This window comes from Papio anubis, chromosome 14, assembly GCF_008728515.1.
Source record: "Papio anubis isolate 15944 chromosome 14, Panubis1.0, whole genome shotgun sequence".
Lineage (NCBI taxonomy): Eukaryota > Metazoa > Chordata > Mammalia > Primates > Cercopithecidae > Papio > Papio anubis.
The window spans coordinates 55,483,889-55,510,307 of record NC_044989.1 but is presented as its reverse complement, the minus strand read 5'-3'; the positions used below and the strand labels follow the sequence as shown (position 1 = coordinate 55,510,307).

Here is a 26,419-nt window from a genome sequence, read left to right as displayed (position 1 = left end):
GAAACTTTAGTTCTATTAGTAAGTGTAAGAGCATTGTGATTATGGTCGTGGATAGTTAACCATTTTCAATATGTCTGGATTTCTTAATGCATTCAAGAGTTTGTTCATTAATTCAACCGATTATTGATTACCTACCAAGAGACAGGAGCTATTCTGAGCTTTGAGGGTATAGAAATAAGCAAGACACATGTTCTCCCCCTTGGGAGAGTACAGATAATAAGCACATAAATAAAGAACCCAGAATAGCCGTGGTATGAGGAAAATAAACAGGATAATGATATAGAGAATGATGGAGATTTATGGTGGCTTTTTAAGCCCCCATAAACACTAAGAAAGGGTTAGAAGGTGAGATTTGAGCTGCAGAGATAAAAAATTTCCAAGCAACTTCAGGCAAACCCCTGAGGCAGAAATGAGCTCTTTGTGTTGGAGAATCTAGTGTAAGACTAGTGAGAAAAACTAGTGGGAGAGTGGAGAGGTGGCCTCACCCACCCAGATCACTGGGGGTCTCTAACAGGCGATGGTAAAAATGTTTAGCATTAAAAATATATATATATATGGTTATTAAATAATTATATTGTGATTTTGGAACTAAGATAAGTTTGGAAGATTCAGGGCTACTGAGAGGACTGATGTGAGATAAAGGTGAGAAATGTGCAGAGCAGGGTTAGAAGCATAGACTAGCCTACCTGGAAGAGAGGGTTTCTAGATCACTGACACTTGTCTGTTTAACATTGCTGTTTACATTATTTATGAGTAAGCCCTGATTTTCATCTGTTAATAAGTTGTAATTTTACTGTTTGCTGTTGTCAGCACATCTCCATCGCAATGCAGTAACTGAAGTGAGACTAAAACCTTTCACTTGAGGGCCATTTTTCATGGAAAAATACTTGGCTTAGTGGTTGGTTAAGTAAGGCTTTGAGGATATGCACAGAAAACTCTGGCTAGAAATTGATTTGAGAGCAGTTGAAACATAATTAAGGGTGACTTCAAGCTGGTCTCTGGACATGTTCTAAACCGAACATTGAGACCGAAAATACGTAGATCTGGATGCTGAAAGATACAGAATGCAAAATTAAGGAATTTGGATTTTATCATTCCACTTTAATCCATGCTCTGCTATCCAGTTGCCCTTGCTTTTGGTAATTTATATTATGAAACCAAAAAGGTTTTTATTAATTGTTGTTTCTAAAGTTGTTATTTTTCACCCCCTCTCGAATTAGAGCTTTAGGCTTTGGGAAGACAGCCATTGAAGGTTATTTGAACTGAGCGAAGGCACCGGGAAAGCGGTGTTAGAAAATTGGTGACAATATTTAAGATAGGTGGGAAGGAAAAACAGATGAATTATTTAGAAAGCTATTACAGTAGTTCCGAGAGAGATGAGTAGGGCCTGAACTAGTTCATTATTTGTTCATTCAGTGAAAATGGAGTAGAATAGAAGGGAGGAATATAAGAGTATAAGAAGCATGCTTTCTTTAATTGGCTGTGAATCTGTATAGTTAGGTTACAAAAAGGCTGTATGAAAGACGAATTGATAGGACTTGGAAACCATGAATGTAAAAACAAAGAAAAGAATATTAGTGCTTATTAAATCAGCTTCAGAGACTGCCAAAATTTAATTGCCATGAAAATTTGTGTAAAATTGAATATTGCTCATCAATGTAGATTATGGGTTGGGGCTTAAAAATGACTAGTTTTTAGTATTATAAAGCCATTTATTATATGATCATTTCTATTGGCATAGGAGCATGTATTAGAAATTTTAAGATTTTGTGTGACATATGGTTTAAATATTAGGTATCAGTTCTTAATATAAAGTCCAAGTTCCCAGGAAGTAAGTAGATGCTTCTAAAGACAAGAAGGTCATGCCCGTCCATTCCCCACTTTCATTTTTGTCATTCTGAATAATTTCTGGTTAAGCCATTTCTTATTTTTAAAAGTTGGGAATAAGTAGTATCCTCCCTATGGATATGGTGAATTATGTTTCAGATTGGTTCCTCAGCAACTCAGTGTCAAATTTGTGTTTGTGTTTTTTTTTTTTTTTTGTAATTTGCAAACTCTCAAGTCCTTTTTAAAATGAAGTAATGGATATACGTGGAACCACTGATAAATAACTACATGGAATAGTGTTTAGAAAACATGCTATTTTAGTGCTATGTTATTGTAAACCTAAAGGATTTGCCGTATTACAAAAACGTTTCTGAAAAGGAGCATGTTACCTAATGTCCATTAATTGGCTTTGTTTTATGTGTAGTTACTTTCTTTTAAAAAATCCAAAAACCAAAAAATGATGGTCTCACTTTTGTCCAGGTGGGTCTCAAACTTGGGGCCTGAAGCGATCCTCCTGCCTGGGCCTCCCAAATGCTGGGATTACAGGCATGAGCAACCATGCCTGGCAAGTATTTGTTTGTTTGTTTGTTTGTTTTTGAGACAGAGTCTTACTTTCTCGCTCTGGCTGGAGTGCAGTGGCGTGATTATGGCTCACTATAGCCTTGACCTCCTGGGCGTAAGCAGTCCTCCTACTTCAGCCCCCCAAGTAGCTGGGACTACAGGTGCACACCCCCATGCTGGCTATTTTTAAATTTTTAAAAAATTTTTATTTTATTTTTAAAATTTACATTTATTTTTATTTTGGAGACAGGATCTTGCTCTTTCACCTAGGCTGAAGTGTAGTGGTGCAGTCTCGGCTCACTGCAGCCTCATTTTTCTGGGCTCAAGTGATCTTGCCACCTCAACCTCCCAAGTAGCTGGGACCACAGGCACATAATTTTTGTATTTCTTGTGGAGACAGGGTTTCGCCATGTTGCCCAAGCTGGCCTCAAACTCCTGAGCTCAAGCAGTCCTCTCAAAGTGCTGGGTTTACAGGCGTGAGCCATGACGCCCAGCCTAGATTTATTTTTATTTTTATTTTATTTTATTTTACTTTATTTTATTTTATTTTTGAGGTGGAGTCTTGCTCTGTAGCCCAGGCTGGAGTGCAGTGGCACAATCTCGGCTCACTGCAACTTCCACCTCCTGGGTTCAAGCAGTTCTCCTGCCGCAGCCTCCCAAGTAGCTGGGACCACAGGCATGTGCCACCACGCCTGGCTAATTTTTGTGTTCTTAGTAGAGACGGGGTTTCACCATGTTGGCCAGGCTGATCTTGAACTCCTGACCTCAGGTGACCCACCTCCCTCGGCCTCCCAAAGTGCTGGGATTACAGGTGTGAGCCACTGCTCCCAGTTTTATTTTTATTTTTTTAAAGATGGGGTCTTACCATGTTGGCCAGGTTGGTCTTGAACTCCTGGGCTCAAGCAATTCTCCCGCCTCGACCCCTGAAAGTGTTGAGATTACAGGTGTGAGCCACTGTGCCCTGCCAGTTACTTTCATAATATACCTTCAAGTAACTTATTTGAATAACTGCTGATTGAAAGCCTCAATTTAATGGTTCCTTTTTAAAGTACTTTGCTAGCCCAGGATAAAAGTATCAACTGAATGGCTATTTCTTGGTTCTTCCCTGGAACCCCTAAATAAGTAGAAGTAAATGTTGCAGATATACTATACTTATGGTACATTCTTTGAGACTTTTTGTTCTTGTTTCTAAAGGGATCAGGTTCTTCTGAGGATGACAGCACTAGGGATGGGAACTGTAATGGTAAAACTATAGTTAGTAGTGTTTGAATGAATGTGACCTTTGTGGATAGCTAGTGCAGTACATAGGTATGCAAAATGATGAGACCCAGCTTTACTGATGCTAAGATTTTCTCAGACTAATGCCATCATCATCCTTTTTAACCCCAAAGGAGGAGTTGATAATTTCATATTTAAGCTGTTGATTTTTATGTTTCTTGGAATGATCATTGATATTTAAGTTGCTTTCATCATGTGTTTCCATAACATTCTGTTCTTATCTCTTCATAGTATGTATCATTCTATAAAAGGTAATGGTATGGTTACTGATTTCTGTTCTCCACCAGATGGTGTACTGCTTGAGGAAAGGTGCTGTTACCTTTTTCCTTGAGGAAAAGGACTGTATGCATTGTATCTGCATTGCAGTGCCTTAGATGTGATAGGCACTCAGTTTGTTGAATGAGTAAGATGCTGATCTTCATATTCTGTATAGTTCTAGAATTACTATAGTATTTTCTCACAATAAAAATCCCAAATCTTATGAAAGCATTTATTTATTTATATATACAAGTTAAAAATTTCAAATAGTACTACAAGAATATACAGAAAAGTAACTCTTTCTAGCGGTTACCCAGATTTCCACAAATTGTCTTCTGTAGATCCACTCTCTGTTAGTAGTTTCTTGAGTATCTGTTTAGAGATAATCTGTGGAAAAATATTTATACATGTATATCTTTTTCACTTTATTTTCCACAAAAACAGATGCAGAGGACTCTGGGGATGTACCGTATTTTATTTAATCAGTCCCTTATCGATGGTTATTTAGGTTGATACTTAATTTTTTCTCTTACAAATAATATTTCTGTGAACACCCTTGTATACACTTCTTTGGGAATACATGCCATTATATATGTTGTAGGATAAATCTGTGCAAGTAGAATTACTGGTTCAAAGGATATTTGCATTTAAAATGTTGGTAGCTAATGCAAGTGTCATTCAAAGAATTGTTCCAACATTTATTCCCACTAACCTGTTAAGGTACCTTTTCCCTTATATCTTTATGAACACAACATATTAGTGAACTAATACATTGTTTAGCAAATTGTTCTTTTAATTTACATTTGAGTCATTTTTCATAGACTTAGGTGTCAGTTTTTTTCTAATCACAGCTTTTGCCTATTCTTTTGGGTTTTTGGTCTCATGTGTAGATTCACTTAATCTGCATTGTAAGGTAACTAGCCTTTTGTCATATGTCTTGAAAACTTTTTATTGATTTGTTATTTGTATTTTGACCATATGGTATATTTTTCTGTTTAGACATTTTTATGTAGTCAGATTTATCATTTTCTTTTATGACTTTGAGTCATAAAAGTCAAAAAAGTAATTGAGTTTTATGTAATTCTTAGAAAATCCTTCTTGAGGATCATAAAAATTTTCCCCCATGTTTACTCCTAATGAGTACTTTTATACGTTTTATGATTTCATTTTAACATTTAATTATTTGATTTATTTGCAGTTTGTTCTAGAAAGTGAAGTAGTGAAATAATTTTATATTTCAAGATTATTTCCCATTTGTTCCAATACCTTTTGTTTTGAATTATCCTTCTTAACCACTTTGAAGTACCATTTTTGTCATATTCTTGTAGTATGGGTGAAATATTTCCTCTGCTTTTCCATTTATCTGTCAGATCACACAGAAGTATCAGATTGTTGTGCTATAATTTTTAAATACTAGCTAGATGGCTTTTCCAGAAGTATTTTTCTTGGCTATCTTATGTGTATATAATTTTCTACCTCATCTTAAAATTTTTTAATCTTGTCCCCTCTCCCTCTGTTGGAGTTTTAGTAGGTTGCATTACATTTATGGATTAATTTTGGGGAGAATCGAAATACTTTTGGTGTTAATATTGTGTATTTTTCCATAAACACATGGTTTTTATTAACATGTATTTAAAAAAATTAGCATATAATTAGGTGAACTAGAGACTTTTAAAAATAAATATTCTAGCCTCCTTGAAACATACTGAATTATACAGGTATTTGGCTCTCTCTTTTCAGTTGATAATTGACTGAGAAAGAAAGCTAAGTCTTCCTGCTTTTTCATTTCAAAAAAAAAATTGTGTTGAGAATGAAAAAAATATTCTCTGTATTCCTGTAGTAGGAGCTATAGCTGCCAAATACTGGATTTTTTTTAAAAAGCAGTCTCTTTACATAGGTGGCCCTCTACCTTTCAAAAATAATTATTTCTTTAATAGCTTGTTCTTTTCGTTGATGGAATTGTTACCACAGATACAGAAAGTTTATAAAGTTTTGTTGTTCAAGAGTTTGGAGTTGCTGCTTATATTGGTGGTCTCTTAGAAGTTCAGTATTAAGAAAAAAATTAGTATGTTCCTTTTTTTTTTTAAAAAAAAAACTAGGCCTAGTGCTGAGTAAGAGGACAAGAAAGATGGATAGAGGTTGTACTTATGAGAGGTACAGGTAGCAGATTAAGGAAAAAATACAAGCCCCTAGTTATAAAGAATTTTCTGCTCTTAAAACCAGAGGAGTTTTGTGATTGGCCTTATGGGACATATTTACAGATCTCTGAACTGCTTTTGTGGAAAGAGAGAAGCTTGCTTAAGGATTCCAGGTCTGCCTACATGTTCTTTCTCCCCAGTTTTGTAGGTTGGTTTGTAAACTCGCCTAATTGGAAGGTGCCATTATTAAGTTCATTTATCTCAGTGCCCTGGCACCCCTAGATGGAGGTGACCTATGACCTAAAAGCATGACAACTTTTTTTGTTTCTAAGCTACTAGAGGTTTTGATCTCAGAAAATAAGGGAATTTACTTTTATTTATTGTTTTCTTTTCTGAAGAGGTTACCAAAGATGCTTGTATCTATGATATAAATCCCTTTCATAAATACTGTCTTTACAACTTCTCGGTCTCAGTTCATCAACATCATTGTTAAATTATGGAAAGTTTTATTTTACCAAATTCTGATATTTTAATTTTGTATAAAAACCAAATTTTATATAAAATAACTTGATAAAAACTTTGTTAGATGCTTTTGCTTGCATAGGTGAATTATTGGAAATCAGAATATAGAAGATCAAGTAAGTATTTCATTATATTTTATAGGCCATCTGTACTACACACAGATCGGCCATAAGGATTAGGGCTGTAAGACATCACTTTTGAACAAGGACTGAGAAACTGCTACCTACAGCATACCTTCTCATTTACCCTCTTATCAACCAAACTCACTCTTGTTCCCTTATTAAAATTTTGTTAATGAAACATGTTGTGGGGCTATGGTTAAGTTTAACATTGATAGAATCAAACGTATATATTTTAATGGACTACTAAAAGAGTTGAGGGTAAAACTGTGTTTAAAATGGCTTCAATACAATAGAATTAGTATCAAGCATCCAGCTAATGTTCACATTTCCATTTATTTATTTAGAGATGGAGTTTTGCTCTTGTCACCCAGGCTGGAGTGCAGTGGTGTAATTTTGGCTTACTGCAACCTTCACCTCCTGGGTTTAAGTGATTCTCCTGCCTCAGTCTCCGAGTAGCTGTGATTGTAGGCACCCAAAACTACACCTGGCTAATTTTTGTATTTTTAGTAGAGAATGGGTTTTCACCATATTGGGCAGGCTGGTCTCGAACTCCTGACCTCAGGTGATTCACCTGCCTCGTTCCCCCAAAGTGCTGGTGTGAGCTTTACTGAATGTCATAAATGGTCTTTTTTTTTTTTTTTTAACAGTTAGAATCAGAATTCTAGTAAGGTCCACATGTTACAGTAGATCAATTTGATTTATTAGTCTTTTAATCTGTCAACAGGTTCTCCCTTGCTTGTGGTCTCTCTCTCTCTCTCTCTCTGCAGTTTATTTGTTGAAGAATGCCCATACACTTTTTTCATTTTAATGTTTTTATTAAGATATAATTTACCTGCAGTAAAATGCACAGATCTTAAGTTTTAACAGTTTCATATTTTGACAAATGCATACATTTATTTAATCCACATCCCTGACAAGATATACAACATTTCTATCATCCTAGAAAGATCTCTTGGGTCCTTAGCAGTCAGTCCTTCAATTCTTTGCTCTGGTTCCTACCTCCTACACCAATCCCAAACAACTACTGTTTTGATTTCTTTCATCATAGATTAGTTTTACGTATTTTAAAGCATCAATCTGTATGAATGGAATCATACATTTTGTGCTTGGCTACTTGCATTCAGCATGATGCTTTTAAGACTTACTAATGATGCTGCAGGTATCTCTAATTTGTTCCTTTTTACTGCTGAGTGGTATTCCATACTAAGAATATAGCACAGTTTAATTATTTATTCACTTGTTGGGCGTTTGGATTATTTTTTTTGGTTACCATGAACAAAAGAATGCTGTGAACGTTCTTACATAGACATTTTTGTATGCATATATTTTCATTTCTCTTAGGTAAATACTTGAGAGTAGAATTGCTGAGTCATGGGGTAACTATATATTTAACTTTATAAGAAGTTGCTTAACTGTTCCCCCAACCACTTCAACCAGCAATGTGTGAGAATTCTAGTGGCTCTACATTTGCACCAACATTTGATATTGTCAGTTTTTTGATTTCTAACCATTTTAGTGGTTATGTAGTGGTTCCTCATTGTGATCTTAATTTAGATTTCCCTAGTGACTAAAGAATTAGAGGACTTTTACATGTCCTTTATGTGTATGTTTTCTTTGGTGAAGTGTCTGTTCAAGTAATTTGCCCATTCTTAAATTGGGTTGTATGCCTTTTTTCCTACGTATTTGTAAGAGTTATCTCTATATATTATGGATACAAATCTTTGGTCTGATACATGTGTTGTGAATATATTCTGCTAGTCTATAGCTTGCCTATTAATTTTATTGATCATTTCTTTTGATGAGTATAAGTTTTTAATTTTGAGAAGTCATAATTACTTTTTCTTTCATGGTTAGTGCTTTCTTTGTGATGTCTAAGACATTTTTGCCTACTTCCAAGATTGTGAAGACACTTTGTTTTCTTCTAGAAGCTTGATAGTTTTAGCTTTTGTTTGTCTTTATCCATTTTGAGGTACTTTTTGTCTATGGTATGAGTTACCGTAGATCCAGATTTGTTTTTTTTCCATGCATATAATATCCAGTTTTCCCAGCGGAGTTTTTTGAAAATATTTTTCTTTTTCTATTGAATTGCTTTGATGCCTTTGGGAAAAAAAAATTGACCATTTGAAGTGTGTCTATTTATATACATCTATTTTGTGTTACTGATTTTTCTATCCTTATGCCAATACTTCATTATTGTAGCTTTATAGCAAGTCATAAATTAAGTAGTGTGACTGCAAGTTTGATCTTTTTTCAAAATTGTTTTGTGTTTTCTAGGTATCTAGTATTTCTGCATAAATTTCAGAATCAGCTTGTTCATTTCTATAAAATTCCTGTTACGAATTTGATTGGGATTGCATTGAATCTTTAACTTAGTAGGGGGGAATAAGTGACATCTTAGGATTTGAGATTTTACACTACTTCAAAGGTAACAAGTTAGCTTGTCATATAGTTTCATGGATGCTGGCAGAGGATATAAGATGCCTGGGTCAGAGGCAGAGGACCTTTATTACTCACAGCAATGACAGTAGCCAGAATATTAGCATTTTCTTGTGCTAGTTCCCTCAGCCCCATTTCACATGGAGCAACACTGAGATGGCTGAGTGAGATCTGCACCTGTAGCAGGTTGTATTATAGGACAGAAATCTTAAGCTTAGGGAAACAAATCTTTTGTGTCACACAATAAACATGGCTGCTTGTTGCTGAAGAAGAAGAAACTAGCTCTGTTTTCCGAGGCTGGTCACAATACAAACATTTTTAAAAGATAGGAACATAGGGAAGATGTGTAAAAACACAATATACTCATAGAGAACTGCTTCCTGACACTCAACAATATTAACATCTTTCAACCCATGACTGTGCTATCTCTGTTGTTTAGATCATCTGTAATTTCTCAGCAGTGTTTTTCAGTATAGCAATTTTGTGCATCTCTTGTTAAATTTATGCCTAAATATTTTATGTTTTTTTGTTATAGTAAATGATATTTAGAAAATATTTTCATTTTCCTTTTGTTGCTACTATATGGAAATAGAGTTAAGTTTTGTATACTGTCTTTGCATCTATCCTATATCCTTGTAAATTCACTACCGGGTTTGGTAGGGTTATTTTATTTTGAATCCTTAGGATTTTCCAACTACACAGTCCTGTTGTCTATAAGTTAAGATAGTTCTACTTTTCTCTTCAGATCTTTACGAGAAGCCTGGTAGATTGCTTGTTTTACGCAGAATCTTGAGCGAATGCATTAGTCTTTCATCTTTAAGTATGATGTTAGCTGCATATTTTTTCCTAGATATCCTGACTCTTAGGTTGAGAAAGGTTCCTTCTATTCCTAGTTTGCTGATAATTTTTATGATAACAGGTGTTGAAGTTTGTCAGATAAGTTTTTGACATTTGTTGAGATGATCATATGGTTTTTCTTTTTCGGGCTGTTGTTACTATAGTGAATTTCATTATTTGATTTTATAAAATTTTTAAAATTTTTTTTTTTTTTTTGAGACAGAGTCTCGCTCTGTTACCTGGGCTGGAGTGCAGTGGCACGATCTTGGCTTACTGCAACCTCTGCCTCCTGGTTTCAGGCGTTTCTCATGCCTCAGCCTCCCGAGTCGCTGGGACTACAGGTGCACGCCACCACACCTGGGTAATTTTCGTATTTTTAGTGGAGACAGGGTCTTACCATGTTGCCCACGCTGGTCTCAAACTCTTGGCCTCAAGTGATCTGCCCGCCTCGGCCTCCCAAAGTGCTGGGATTACGGGCATGAGCCACTGCTCATGGCCTATTGTTTGATTTTGAATGTTAAATCAATCTTACCTTCCTGGAATTAAACCCCATTTGGTGATTATTATACTTTTTATGAGTTGCTGGATTCAATCTGCTACTATTTTATTGAAGATTTTTTGCATGTGTGGTTATAAGGAATAATATTATATAAATTAATTTTAATTTTCTTGTAATATCCTTCTCTGGTTTTGGTGTTAATGCATAAATCTATAAAAATTTTGGGGAAGCGTTTGCTTTTCCTTTATATGCTGAAAGAGTTTGTGTAAGGTTGGTACTATTGATTAGATGTTTTATAAAATTCACTAATGATTATGTACTCCATCTGTGCTTGGCGTTTTCTTCGTGGAGGTTTTAAATTACAAGTATAGTCACATGGGGCTATTCTGATTTTTGATTTCTGCTTGTGTCAGTTTTGGTAATTTGTGTCTTTCAAGGAATGCATCTATTTCATTTTGATGACTGGGTATAAAGAAACTTGTCTATTTCATTTTGATAAGTAGACATCAAGGAAATTGTCTACTCATCTGAGTTGTCTAATTTATTGCCATGTATTTGTGCATAATGTTCTCTTATGTTTTTAGGACCTACAGTAATAGTCCCTCTTTTATTTTCAATACTTGCTTCCTCTCTCTGTCTCTCAGTCTCTGTCTCTCTTGATCATTTTAGGTGATTGTCAATTCTGTTGATCTTTTCAGGGAAGCAACTTTTTGTTTCATTGATTTTTTAAAATCTGTTTTCTATCATTGGTTTCTGCTCTTCACTACTTATTTTCTTTTACTTGTTTGGATTTAACTTGCTCTTTTAAAGTGGAAGCTTTACACTTTGATTTTAAGCCTTTTTTCTAAAAGCATTTAAAAGCTATAGATTTCTCTCTAAGCATTACTTAAGACCATTTTATCTTTTTTTTTAAATTTCTTCAGTTTTTTTTTTTTTTTTTTGAGACAGGGTCTTACTGTGTTGTCCAGGCGGGAGTGCAGTGGCGTGATCATGACATGTTACAGCCTCAAACTCCTGGGCTTGAGTGATCCTCCCACCTCAGCATCCTGAGTTGCTAGAACTAAAGGTGTGCACCACTACACCGGCTAATTTTTAAGTTTTCTGTAGAGATACGGTCTCACTGTGTTGTCCAAACTGGTGTCCAACTCCTGACCTCAAGTGCTCCTCCCACTTTGACCTCCCAAAGTGCTGGGGTTATAGGTATGAGCTACCATGCCTGGCCACTGTTGCTTTTTTTTTTTTTTTTTGAGATGGAGTCTTGCTCTGTCATCCAGGCTGGAGTGCAGTGACGTGATCTCGGCTTACTGCAACCTCTGCTTCCTGGGTTCAAGCAATTCTCCTGCCTCAGCCTCCTGAGTAGCTGGGATTACAGGCACGCGCCACCATGCCCAGCTAATTTTTGTATTTTTAGTAGAGATGGGGTTTCACCATGTTGGTCAGGCTGGTCTCGAATTCGTGACCTCGTGAGCCACTGCACCCGGCCCACTGTTGCTTTTTAAGGGGACTGCAATTACAGGTATTTTAACTCCTTGATTGTCTCTCAGCACTGAGGCACTGTTCCTTTTTTCACTTGCGCTTTTCCCTTGCTGTGTTTCAGTTTGGATAATTTCTGTTGATCTTTCTTTAAGTTTGTTTATCAATAAATCTTTTTTCTGTATTGTCTAAACTGCCTTTAAGTTCATCTAGTGATTATTTTTTTCAGTTAATATAATTTACAGTTCTAGCATCTCCATTTGGTCCTTTAGTCTATATTTCTCCACCAAGATTCCCTGTCTCCTCTATATGTCTCTTTCTGTACTTAATATCTTAATAGCTATTTTAATTTTCATTTTAATAATTTGCTAATCCAGGCCAGGTGTGGAAGTTCACGCTTGTAATTCCAGCACTTTGGGAGGCTGAGGCTGGCAAATCACTTGAGGTCAGGAATTTGAGACCAGCCTGGCCAACATGGTGAAACCCCGTCTCTACTAAAAATACAAAGATTAGCTGGGTGTGATGGCGGACACCTGTAATCCCAGTTACTCAGAGGCTGAGGCAGGAGAATTGCTTGAACCTGGGAGGTGGAGGTTGCAGTTAGCCAAGATAGCCCCACTGTACTCCAGCCTGAGAGACAGAGTGAGACTCCACCTCAAAAAAAAAAAAAGTGCAAATCCAACATCTACGTTATTTGTTTGTTTATATTTGCTATTCTTTCTTATTTATGGTCATATTTTCTTGCTGCTTTACATATCCAGTAGTTTTTTATTTTATACTGTATGTCATGGATTCGGTGGTTTTAACTTTGTTCTGGCAGGCAGTTAATTTGCTGGAAAATCATTTTGATCCTTTCAAGTTTTGGTTGTAAAGTGAGTGTGGGTCTAGAGGCGGGGGTCTGCAGACTTACAGGGCCAGTTAGAGTAAATATTTTAGGCTTGTGGGCCATACAGCCTTTGTCTAAACTGTTCATCTCTGTTTTTATTGTGCAAAAGTAGCTATAGACAGTACAGAAGTGAATGGGCATGGCTGTGTTCCAATACAGTATGGGCTCATGAGCCATGGTTTGCTGACTCTTGGTCTAGAGTGTCCTTTAGGCTTAGCGTAGTCCTGCTTGAGGTGTTTAGTGAGATCTTTCCTCTCTGCCTGGTCAGAATTTTTAGGTCAGGTCTTCCAGCACTTTCTGACCTTTGATATAATCCAGTTAGCTTGCAGATCTACCATAGGTTTCTTGGCTAGGCTTTGCCGAGTCTTGTGCTGTGCACATGCAGCATAGTATTCACCCAGAGGTTTAAGAGGAACCCCTATCCAGATTTTTGGAGCTCCTTTTCTGTGAAGCTTTTCTTTGTATGTTACCCTGTCCCACAAATTCCAGACAACTCCTCAGTCTCCTTAGCTTAGCAAGAGTTTGCCGTGTTCTTGGGCTTCTCTCTGTACTGTAGACCAGAATGTGCCTTCAGACAGAAAGCAGGGTAGTCATCTCGCAGGTTTCCCTTTCCTCAGAATTCACACTGCTGTCCTGCCTCTTGTCCGTGTCTCAAGATAGTTGCTTCCAGTATTTTGCCCATATATTTAGTTGCTTATATTGGAAGAATTAGTCTGTTGTAATTAATCTCATAGCCAGAAGCAGAAGTTCTGTGGTTTTAAAATGCAGGTTTTTTCTAGTATTATCATTAGATACGATTTAAATGCCTGTGTTTTCTCATATGTGAAATGAGGTAAGAGTAGTACCTACCTTACAGGGTAGTTTTGAGAACTGAATGAACTTCTGAAACATATGTGCCGGCTCAGCACAGTACCTGTCCCACATTAATGTTTCCATAAATGTTGTTATATTGTAGAATAGAAGCAATTGATCAATGCAATATTTCTGCTAATTACAAGGTATTTACTGGGTGACAATTTACCTTGTTTGAGGTGAACAGACTTGAGGGGCTGATACAGTGAGAAGGATTGTACCAGTTGCACTCGTACATAAACACATCCTTCAGATGAAGCATATCTTATGCTTTGAGGAAGCCTAGCTAAAAAATAATAGTAACAAAGCACAAAGACTTGGGAATTAGATGTTTTGAATTCTGACCCTCTGGCCTCCTAGCTCTGTGACTTAGGGCAGGTTGTTACTTCTTTTTTCTTTTCCTCTCCCTCCTTCACAACATTTTGAGGTGGGTACTGTTATTATCCTTACTTTACAAATTTCATGAGGCACAGAAAGGCTAAGAGTTACACCGTTATAAGTGATGGATTTGTGACTTGAACTTAGGCAATTCAGTTTCATGACCCATGATTGCCTTATTAGGAGTCTGAGCTGTATTCTTGAAGGCCCAGAAGATAACTATTCTGGATTTTTTTTTTTTTTTTTTTTTGAGAGCTTTTAGAAATGTAGTACGTGTTTTATGGTTAACTCTGGATTTAATCCCATTTTACAAAATGAAGATTTTTCTTTTTTTCTTAAACATAATGAATCTTTGAAATACCAATTTGAAAACTTTTTTACTTAGAAAAATTCCAGGAATATAGTTTTTATTATAAGAGATTATTGTACTAGGTAAGAATAAGAGTACAGTATATTAAAAAAAATACTTCAAAATTATGGCACAAATTTAGATGTAGTTTGTTTTCCCACTAATTTTAAAAATAATACGTGTTTCTAATTCACTTTCCAGATAGACAAGCCTCTGAATTAATGGCTTTTAACTATATTGTCTAGATAAAAAAGGCAACTATTTTGTTAAGAATTGGCTAACTCTTATTTAGATGGAGCAGCTGTGTAATTATTTGGTTTTGCTCTTTGACCCTCAAATTTCAGTTTTATACAAGCTAATAATTCATTATTTTAGCTGAAGGGAACTTTCCATCATTTTACAAATGAGAAACTGTAATTTAAGATCACATAGCAAGTAATCTTTTAAAAACGTGTTCACATATATATGCACTTTATTTAAAAATCTTATAAGCCATTATGTTACTCCTTTGACTGGATAGCCCGTCCTACCTATTGCTCTAGGTTGGAGGAAACCCTTTTAAACACACATCATAAATTTCCTGTCATCGCCCTCATCTAAGAATCCTTTAAATATGACATCATGCCCAGTATATATTTATCTAAAATATATAGGGCCTTGTGAAATTAGCTCTCCTAATTCATTAAGGGTAATACGCTTGGAAGGTAAGTCCATATTCATGCTAGCTACATCTCTTGGACTTTTATCTGTTTTGATCAGCCTTGTCTAGCTTGTCCATCCAGATGAAATTGTCTAAATTTATTAGGTTCAATCTGTTCAAGGAATATTACCTTCCAGTCATCTCTCAGGCTCTTTCAAATTGTCTGATGGTAGAGGCCTTTCTCTAGTGTAAACTGTAGAAGATCTTTAGCTTAGTGAAGAGGAGGCCTCCCCCTCTACACTTGTGGGTATGTCTCGTCAGGTGGGACGAGAGACTGAGAAAAGAAATAAGACACAGAGACAAAGTATAGAGAAACAACAGTGGGCCCAGGAGACTGGTACTCAGCATACCAAGGACCTGCACCAGCACCGGTCTCTGAGTTCCCTCAGTTTTTATTGATTATTTTTATTATCTCAGCAAGAGGAGTGCGGTAGGAGAGCAGGGTGATAATAAGGAAACGGTCAGCAAGAAAACATGTGAGCAAAAGAATCTGTGTCATAATTAAATTCAAGGGGAGGTACTATGCCTGGATGTGCACGCAGGCCAGATTATGTTTCTCTCTGCCCAGACATCTCAGTGGAGGGCAGTTTTTCTCCTATCTCTGAATTGAACAAATGTACAGTCGGGTTTTATACTGAGACATTCAGTTCCCAGGGGCAGGCAGGAGACAGTGGCCTTCCTCTATCTCAACTGCAAGAGGCTTTCCTCTTTAGTCCACCTCAGCACAGACCCTTTATGGGTGTCTGGCTGGGGGACGATCAGGTCTTTCTCATCCCATGAGGCCATATTTCAGACTATGACATGGGGAGAAACCTTGGACAATACCCGGTTTTCCAAGGCAGAGGTCCCTGTGGCTTTTCGCAGTGCATTGTGCCCCTGGTTTATTGAGACTAGAGAATGGTGATGACTTTTGCCAAGCATACTCATTGTAAACATTTGATTAACAAGGCATGTCCTGCACAGCCCTAGATCCCTTAAACCTTGATTCCATACAACACATGTTTCTGTGAGCACAAGGTGGGACAAAGTGGCTGGGGCAAAGTTACAAATTAACAGCATTTAAGCAAAGCAATTTTTCAGCTGCAGGTCAAAATGGAATTTCTTGTGTCTTCCCTTTCTACATGGACACAGTAACAGTCTGATCTTTCTTTCTTTTCCCTACAGCTTAGGGTCTCCCAACTGCAGGTTCAAGATGACATTGTACAAAGTTAATATTACCAATATAGAGTGTGTTAGTTAGCTTGGGCTGCTGTAACAAAGTACCATAGGCTGGGTGGTTGAGCTGAAATTTATTTTTCACAGTTCTGGAGGCTGGTGAGTCTAAGATCAAGTTGCTGGCAAGGTAGATTTCTTTCTGAGGCCTCTTCTCCTGGCTTATAGGTGACCACCATCTCACTGTGTGCTCACATGACCTCTTATGTGTGCCTGGGGAGACAGGGAGCATGACAGCAAGCTCTCTGGTGTCTCTTCCTATAAGGGCACTAATCCCCTCGGCCCAGGGCCCCCCCCTCCGACTGCATTTAACCCTAATCACCTCCCAAAGTCCCCATCTTCAGATACTGTCACATTCCAGGTTGGGGCTTTAACATGAGTTTTGGAGGAGATATAAGCATTCAGTTCTGTAACATACAGTGATTAAGGAAATGGGCTCTGGAATCGAATTGCCTTAGTCTCTCACTAGTTGTGTATACAAATAACAAGTAGCCCTCACTTAGGTTAATTTTAAATAACACCAATAATAGTGTCGTCCTAAAGGCAGTTAATTATTATTATTTTTTTTGTATTTTGGACTCTGGCATTTGGACGTTGGCACAGGACTAATGTCTTCAAAGAACAGGGCACAATGACTGTAACAACTTAGAATGTAAGAGAAAATGCGTAATTCTTTAAAAGTGTTTTTCTAAATTAAACATACGCCAGTAACAAAAGATTAAACATTTGTAGTTGTTAATTTTATTCAAATTCAGCTTTTTATTTTTGGCTTGAATAGAACAAGACAGTTTACCTATATGAAAACCTGAGTGAAAGCTTTGGATGTGATACGTTAAGTAGAACAGTATTTTAAAGCCACTTTGATTCATAAGTTTCTTTAACATAAACAGGTTGTATTGCGTCTTGAAAAATGATAGGTTCTATGGATAACATTTAATTAACTTTATAATATATATGATGATTTAACCTGAATTAATGGCACTACTTTTTCTGACTTCCTTTTGATCTTGGCCCTTTCTCTGTAAAGTTTTTTGTTAACTTATTACAAACTGAACCCTGGCTTGCTCCTCTGATCTTTAGTCTCCTTTCAGTCTGTCTTTATTTCTGCTGAGGTTATATTCTATTTGTTTTTCAGATGAGACCCTTTTTGCTCTTCCTGCTGCATCTGAGCCTGTGATACGCTCCTCTGCAGGCAAGTTCTTTTCTGCCAGCCTTTTATCCTCTCTGTATTCTAACTTTAACTTTTTAGTGTGTTAACTCTATGCAGAGTAGCTTGGATTTACTAAAAATTAGCATGGTTCCAAGAATGTCTGTCTACTGGAAAAGTTGAAATTTGCATTTGATATGGTATGCCCAAGGGAAAAATGAGCAAAATCCGATGAACACTTGGAAGTACATAAGGAATTCTTGGACCCTTGAATTACATTTACATATTTACAATTCCCTTTCTCCAAATATAGTTTGAGTATAGCCAGAAAGACTTTCCTGTAAATAAATACCAGTCTATGGCATTTAATTACCCAGTGCCCCTTCTTTCCTATACTGTCACTCAAACTCTTTTCGCAAATATTCTTCTCTTCTCTAAAACTAGCTCTTAGTATCTTAGTTGATAACATTTGAGGTTTACTCAGACTTGATTTGTCTTTGCATAGCATGTAATTGCCTCTGTAGCCATGCATATGTTATATTTGCAGTAGCTTAATATTTTCAGTAATGATTCAAGTCTACTCTATTGTTACTTATTAATTGCTATTAACATTTCATTTTAATAAACAGTAAGTCTTTACTAACACTATTTTGAATCTGTCATAAAACTTGCATTAACTCTGAGAACACTGGCATTCTCTAACTTTCCTTTCTGTCCATGGTCACAGAAAATATTATGGACTTGAAGGAGCAGCCAGGTAACACTATTTCGGCTGGTCAAGAGGATTTCCCATCTGTCCTGCTTGAAACTGCTGCTTCTCTTCCTTCTCTGTCTCCTCTCTCAGCTGCTTCTTTTAAAGAACATGAATACCTTGGTAATTTGTCAACAGTATTACCCACCGAAGGAACACTTCAAGAAACTGTCAATGAAGCTTCTAAAGAGTTCTCAGAGAAGGCAGAAACTCCACTTGTAGATAGAGATTTAACAGAGTTTTCAGAATTAGAATACTCAGAAATGGGATCATCATTCAGTGTCTCTCCAAAAGCAGAATCTGCCATAATAGTAGCAAATCCTAGGGAAGAAATAATCGTGAAAAATAAAGAAGAAGAGAATTTAGTTAGTAATAACATCCTTCATAATCAACAAGAGTTGCCTATAGCTCTTACTAAATTGGTTAAAGAAGAGGATGAAGTTATGTCTTTAGGAAAAGCAAAAGACAGTTTTAATGAAAAGAGAATTGCAGTGGAAGCTCCTATGAGGGAGGAATATGCAGACTTCAAACCATTTGAGCGAGTATGGGAAGTGAAAGATAGTAAGGAAGATAGTGATGTGTTGGCTGCTGGAGGTAAAATCGAGAGCAAGTTGGAAAGTAAAGTGGATAAAAAAGGTTTTGCAGATAGCCTAGAGCAAACTAATCACGAAAAAGATAGTGAGAGTAGTAATGATGATACTTCTTTCCCCAGTACACCAGAAGCTATAAAGGATCGTTCAGGAGCATATATCACATGTGCTCCTTTTAACCCAGCAGCAACTGAGAGCATTGCAACAAACATTTTTCCTTTGTTAGGAGATCATACTTCAGAAAATAAGACCGATGAAAAAAAAATAGAAGAAAAGAAGGCCCAAATAGTAACAGAGAAGAATACTAGCACCAAAACATCAAACCCTTTTCTTGTAGCAGCACAGGATTCTGAGACAGATTATGTCACAACAGATAATTTAGGAAAGGTGACTGAGGAAGTAGTGGCAAACATGCCTGAAGGCCTGACTCCAGATTTAGTACAGGAAGCATGTGAAAGTGAATTGAACGAAGTTACTGGTACAAAGATTGCTTATGAAACAAAAATGGACTTGGTTCAAACATCAGAAGTTATGCAAGAGTCCCTCTATCCTGCAGCACAGCTTTGCCCATCATTTGAAGAATCAGAAGCTACTCCTTCGCCAGTTTTGCCTGACATTGTTATGGAAGCACCATTGAATTCTGCAGTTCCTAGTGCTGGTGCTTCGGCGGTACAGCCCAGCTCATCACCATTAGAAGCTTCTTCAGTTAATTATGAAAGCATAATACATGAGCCTGAAAACCCCCCACCATACGAAGAGGCCATGAGTGTATCACTAAAAAAAGTATCAGGAATAAAGGAAGAAATTAAAGAGCCTGAAAGCATTAATGCAGCTGTTCAAGAAACAGAAGCTCCTTATATATCTATTGCATGTGATTTAATTAAAGAAACAAAGCTTTCTGCTGAACCAACTCCAGATTTCTCTGATTATTCAGAAATGGCAAAAGTTGAACAGCCAGTGCCTGATCATTCTGAGCTAGTTGAAGATTCCTCACCTGATTCTGAACCGGTTGACTTATTTAGTGATGATTCCATACCTGACGTTCCACAAAAACAAGATGAAGCTGTGATGCTTGTGAAAGAAAATCTCCCTGAAACTTCATTTGAGTCAATGATAGAACATGAAAATAAGGAAAAACTTAGTGCTTTACCACCCGAGGGAGGAAAGCCATATTTGGAATCTTTTAAGCTCAATTTAGATAACACAAAAGATACCCTGTTACCTGATGAAGTTTCAACATTGAGCAAAAAGGAGAAAATTCCTTTGCAGATGGAGGAGCTCAGTACTGCAGTTTATTCAGATGATGACTTATTTCTTTCTAAGGAAGCACAAGTAAGAGAAACTGAAACATTTTCAGATTCATCTCCAATTGAAATTATAGATGAGTTCCCTACATTGATCAGTTCTAAAACTGATTCATTTTCTAAATTAGCCAGGGAATATACTGACCTAGAAGTATCCCACAAAAGTGAAATTGCTAATGCCCCGGGTGGAGCTGCGTCATTGGCTTGCACAGAATTGCCCCATGACCTTTCTTTGAAGAACGTACAACCCAAAGTTGAAGAGAAAATCAGTTTCTCAGATGACTTTTCCAAAAATGGGTCTGCTACATCAAAGGTGCTCTTATTGCCTCCAGATGTTTCTGCTTTGACCACTCAAGCAGAGATAGGCGGCATAGTTAAACCCAAAGTTCTTATGAAAGAAGCTGAGAAAAATCTTCCTTCTGATACAGAAAAGGAGGACAGATCACCATCTGCTATATTTTCAGCAGAGCTGAGTAAAACTTCAGGTAATCCAATCTATATGCATTTTGTGCTTTCATACCACTTTTTGACTTAGGGAACATTCCACTACATTTTGTGTTTTATGTTATGTTTATAGTGTCTAATATGTCACATTGATAAGAAGTCTTCTCCACTTTCTCACTTAAAGGTTTTAGTGGTTTTTCTAACTCTTGCACTCAGCATTCACCCTTAACTTTTCCACACAGTTACACTTTTATAATGCACTATGGAACTATTAATAGAAAATATTTTTGTTTATAAGAATTGACTTTAGTACCTATTTATTTATTTATTTCACTTGTTTTTCTTGATAACATGAAGAGCAAGAGATATTAAAATATTTTCAGATGCGTTTTTGTTATCCCAGAAATTATCATATTTAATTTTTAAAGAACATTTCTGTAGCATGTTTTAAATATTTCAATATAGTATAGTACTTTTCCAGTGGTAGGTATAAAGTTAGGCATATTGAGTGTAGACTTTTTGTTGAAAAGTATAAATTGAGTTATGCTATTATGAATTATTTTGAGAAGTACCAATTCTCCTTTTTTTCTTTTGACTATCCATTTTACACATACCTGATTTGCATAAGGTGATTTGCACATGTGCTCTTTATTAGTATTCTGATTTGGCTACGTTTTCTCTAAAATAGTGATTAGGATAAATTTACTGAATATGCTTATGTATGTAAGTGCTGGTGCTTCAGCAGTACAGTCCAGCTCATCACCATTGGAACAGTGGTAGACCAGTTGCTGTAATGTAAGAAAGAGGAGATTATGAACATTGAGGCAGTGGGATGAGCACAGAGACATAGGACTTGGTGTTTGATGGATAAGGACGTAAAGGATGAGGGGAAGAAGTAAAGATGACCCCAGGAACCCTGGATTTCATTCTTGGCATGTGCACATGTATGGATGGCAGTATGAGAAACTGAGATAGGGAACATGAGAGATTAAAGTAGATTTAAGAAGGAAGATACAAATTCGGTTTTGAATATGTTGGTATTGATGTACATACCTTTAAGATATCCAGTAAGTTATGGATATTATACATATGCAGCTCTTGAGAGAGATCTTGGCTGTATGTGTCTGTCGTGGGCTTAGAGATAGAAATTAAAGCCCCAGATATCAACTGGGGAGAATCAAGAGAAGAGGACTACTTGAAGGTGGAAGGTCAAAATTATCAAATACTAGAGAGGTCAGTTAAGGATTGCAAGTTGGTCAAAAAGGAGGGAAGGTGTTGGCATGACAGCGGCAAATGGTGTGGTGTGCTTGGGCATGGCTAGGATTGAGAAGTGAATGAGATTTGAGCAAATCAGTAGTAAATGTTGATTACTCTTAAGAAGTTTGAGTGTTTTACTGGAGAAAAATTAAAATATTAGCAAGCAGGAAGGAGAGTATGTAGTGGAGGAAGGGCCTTTTTTTTTTTCTTTTTTCTTTTTTTCTTTTTTTTCTTTTTTTAAGATGAGAAGGGGAAAATCTGATTACAGGTGCTGGCAGAAAGTCAGAAGGGGATAGGGAATGTGCTCCCTGGTTCAGGTGGAAGAATTAGCATTACAAGGAAGGATACAGCTTTGATTGTAGTGAGTGGAAAGGAAAGTGTGGGTATTCATACTGTTAGGGTTTTGTGGCTGAAAGTTGAGGGAATTATTTGCTGGTTTATGTTTATTCTTTAAAGCAGTATGTTCATTTGCTAGGAATGAACTAGGTCATGATTGGGTGGAAGAGGTCTGCAATACCTCTGACTAGGGAAACCAAAGGCATTGTATTAGGAGCCTAATCAAGGTCGAAAGGTGGTCTAAATGGTGGGGTGACTTTTCTTTGACTGTGCCAAACAACCTAGGTATGGATTCAGAGAAGGCAAATGGTTGTAGTGACTCAAGGATGTGTTTTGGTAGGTGGGCCCTGTGGAAGGACAGTAAGTCAAGAAAGTCGAGGCTGATAGTGAGAGAGTAATTTGAAGTGATGGACTGTGGCATCTAAGTTGAAGGATGTGAATAGAAAAAGGTAGGAGAGGTAGGAGGAGAGTAGATGGTCAGTGAACTCAAGGCCCAAATTAGGTTTAAGAACCAATAGTAGTAGGAATAAATACATGCCAGAATGATAGGAGATTGTGGTCAGAGTAGGGGAGAGAGAGAAAGAATGAATGCGCGGGATAGCAGGGTGTGTGTGTGTGTGTGTGTGTGTGTGTGTGTGTGTGTGTGTGTGTTGGATGTTGAATTTAGAATTTCAGAGAAATAGCAGTTCAGGTTGATTATAATGGCCAGTGATAGGCCATGAGGCAAAGGCCTACTGTGTAGTCAGATTAGGATTGCTAGAGGTGAGGTCAAGTAAACTATGAGGCTGTGATACTGGATTGCACTTCTACCTAACATTGAAGTCACCCAGGATGATGGCAGGACTAGGGGTGGAGAGGAAGACTGGGGTAAGAGTCTGTGGTAAAGGGCAGTGAGGTAACTGGAGGATGGTAGATAGAAGAAGTGAGGAAGGATAGAGAATGACATAGTGGAATAGCCAAGACTTTTGCCCAAGGCCTCTGAAATAAAGTTTGTTGAGCAGTGGGTACTGACCTCCCCCCGCCTCCCTTAGGTGTGTAGAGTATGAGAGAACGATTGAGCCTTCATTTAGCAAGTTGCACAGGGAAAGCAGTATCCTCAAGGAAGAGCCGGGTTTTAGTGAAGATGAGGTAAAGGCAGGAATGTTCAGTAAAGAAGTTGAGGATTAGAGGAGCTGGTTCACAGTGGAAGGGGGGTTTCAAACAGCACAGTAAAATGGTTTAGGAGGGAAGAGTAGAAAGAAGGGTCTCAGAAGCCCAGAGCAGTGTGGTGATGACTGGTGAAGAGCAAGGAGTAATCAGTATAGCAACGTCTTTGAAGTCTCCCTTCCCCACCAGTGCTCCCTCCCGAAACTTAAAGCTAGCAGTTCTCTGGTAGATGTGGCCCTCAGGAATTTCAGTATTTCAGGAGTCACCTGCTTCTTGGATTGTTTTTGTTAAACGTGGGAAATCTATAGCCTAATAGTTTAGAAGAAAGGGAAGAAAAGGGGGCATTGCCGTTGAAAGCTTAATGGGGATGGTGGAAGAAAGTGTAAGCAATGCTTGGGCATTCTCTTTTAGAATATGTTTATCTCCCTTCTCTGAGAAAATTGGTATTTCCTGCCTTTTTGACTTCACCTTTTTTGATATTAGTTATCATAGCAACTTACTAGGGAGTAGAGAATTATTTAGAACACCCAGTATATGTATTCTACAAAAGTTATGGGAAGGAAACCCAGTATTACTGTAATGAAAACAATATAGGTGACCTGAGGTTTTAGTCTTGACTATACCATTGACAATCACTTTGTTTCTCTACATGTCAGTTTCCTTTTCTATAAAAGGAAGGGTGGATTAGCTCAAGTCCTTGCAACTTAATAATTTTCTTGACTTGATTATATAACAGGCATCTGTTAAAAGCAGGTAAGTAGTGGCTGAGCTTGGTGGCTCATGCCTGTAATCCCAGCTCTCAGGGAGGCAGAGGTGGGAGGATGGCTTGAGCCCAGGAGTTTGAGACCTGCCTGGGCAATATAGCAAGACCCCATTCTCCAAAAAAAAAGGAAAAAAAAGACCCCCCCCCTCCCAAAAAAATAGGTGTAAAATCAGGTAAGAGTTGCTTTAACATGCTTATATCAAGCACTATACGAGATTTTTTTGGGGGGTGGGGGAGGGGAAAAGATGAAACTAAGACGAGGTTTTGCCCTTATGCAACTACAGCCAGCTGGTGTAGACACACTGTTGAGGACATAGTTAAACATTGTGTAGTGAGGATAGGTACTTACCTCTCTGTCTTCCTGAAAGTGAAGTTTAAGTGTACCGAAGTCAAATGTACCAAAATACAGCAATGGTCTTATAAAACGTAAGGGAAGCTCTCTTATCAGATGGCTTAAAAGTTTTTTGCCATCTCTAATTATGAAATACTTAAGTGTGTTTTTTAAAAAATTCTGGGTCATTTTAATGTATATGCATTTAAACATTAAAAGTATTAAATAATAAAATACTAATTTCCTCAGATCATTTATTATCTCATATGTTCTTCTTTTGTTTTTTTTGAGACAGGTTCTTGCTGCGTCACCCAGGCTGAAGTGCAGTGGTGCGATTATGGCTCACTGCAGCCTCGACTTCCCAGGGTCAGGTGGTCCTCAGCCTCCCAAGTAACTGGGACCACAGGCTCACGTCACTATGCCCGGCTAATTATTTTTGTAGAGAGGAAGTCTTGCCTTGTTGCCCAGGCTGGTCTCAAACTCCTGGGTTCAAGGATCCTCCTGCCGCTGCCTCTCAAAGTGCTGGGATTACAGGCGTAAGCCTCCAGGCCTTTCCTGTTCTTGTTTTCTTAAAATGACATTTTGTAGGCAGAAATCAGTTTTAGTTTTAGGAAGAAAGACTGATTTTGCAAGAGAGGTGAATAAGGTATTATGATGCAGATGGTGCTTTATTAATTTGGAGGAGTCAGGTTTGTCAAGAAACTAATGAATTCTGGTCTTCTTCCCCCCTCCATTTATAAAGAAATGTGTGACAAACTATATTCTTACTATTGGAATGTAAATACTGATTTTTTTTCTCAGTAATATCAATGAATGTTCTTGGCATTTCCCCAATGAATGTTATTGGCATTTTTTTTTTTCCAAAAATTGATTGGCTATAGATATGTGAATTAATTTCTGGGTTATCTATTCTGTTCCATTGGTCTGTGTTGCTGTTTTTATGCCAGTACCATGCTGTTTTGGTTACTACAACTGTGTAGTATATTTTGAAATTTAGGAGTGTGATTCTGCCAGCTTTATTTTTGTTCAGGGTTGCTTTTGCTTTTTGGAGTCTTTCGTGGTTCCATACAGATTTTAGGATTTTTTTCCTATTCCTGTGAAGAAGGTCATTGGTACTTTATTAGGAATTGCATTGAATCTGTAGGCTGCTTTGGATAGTACGGTCCTTTTTTTGGGGGGGGGGCGGGGAGACGAAGTCTCTATCTGTCCCCCAGGCTGGAGTGCAGTGGCGCAATCTCAGCTCACTGCAAGCTCCGCCTCCCGGGTTCATGCCATTCTCCTGCCTCAGCCTCCCAAGTAGCTGGGACTACAGGCGCCCACCACCATGCCCGGATAATTTTTTTTGTATTTTTAGTAGAGATGGGGTTTCACCATGTTAGCCAGGATGATCTTGATCTCCTGACCTCGTGATCCGCCCGCCTCAGCCTCCCAAAGTGCTGGGATTACAGGCGTGAGCCACCAGGCCCGGCCTAGTATGGCCATTTTTTAACAATATTAACTCTTCTGATCCATGAACATGGAATGTCTTTCTTTGCATTTGTTTGTATCCTCTTCAGTTTCTTTCATCATTGTTTTGTAGATTTCCTTATAGAGGTCTTTCATCTCCTTAAACTTATTCCAAGGTGTTTTTTTTTTTTTAAGCTATTGCAAATAGAGTTTCCTACTTGATTTCTTTTTCAGCTAGTTTATTGTGTATAGACGTGCAATAATTTTGTATATTGATTTTATATCTTGCAACTTTACAGAATTTACAAGGTTTTGGTAGTCTTTAGGTTTTTCTTTATGTAAGATCATGTCATCTGCAAACAGGGACAATTTGACTTCCTCCTTTCTAATTTGGATATCCTTTATTTGTCTTTTGCCCAATTGCTCTGGGTAGCACTTCCCATTTCCAGTCTTTATTTTTTATGACATTAGTAGTTTTTTTTTTTTTTTTTTGGTAATTATTATACTTTATGTTCTAGGGTACATGTGCACCATGTGATGGTTTGTTACATATGTATACATGTGCCATGTTGGTGT

The 26,419-nt window shown here is 37.4% G+C and overlaps 1 protein-coding gene across 2 annotated transcripts in view; it reads left to right on the top strand.

The window, feature by feature from the left end:
- RTN4 (reticulon 4) overlaps positions 1-26,419 on the top strand; it is a 79,461-nt gene that overhangs the window by 3,698 nt on the left and 49,344 nt on the right. Inside the window, exons 2-3 of one of the 2 annotated variants that reach the window (XM_003908661.5) lie at positions 17,464-17,520; positions 18,203-20,605. The exons of the other annotated variant lie outside the window; for it this stretch is intronic. Coding sequence (XP_003908710.1) covers positions 17,464-17,520; positions 18,203-20,605 — 2,460 coding nt within the window. The remainder of the gene's footprint in view (positions 1-17,463; positions 17,521-18,202; positions 20,606-26,419) is intronic. 2 annotated transcript variants of the gene reach the window in all.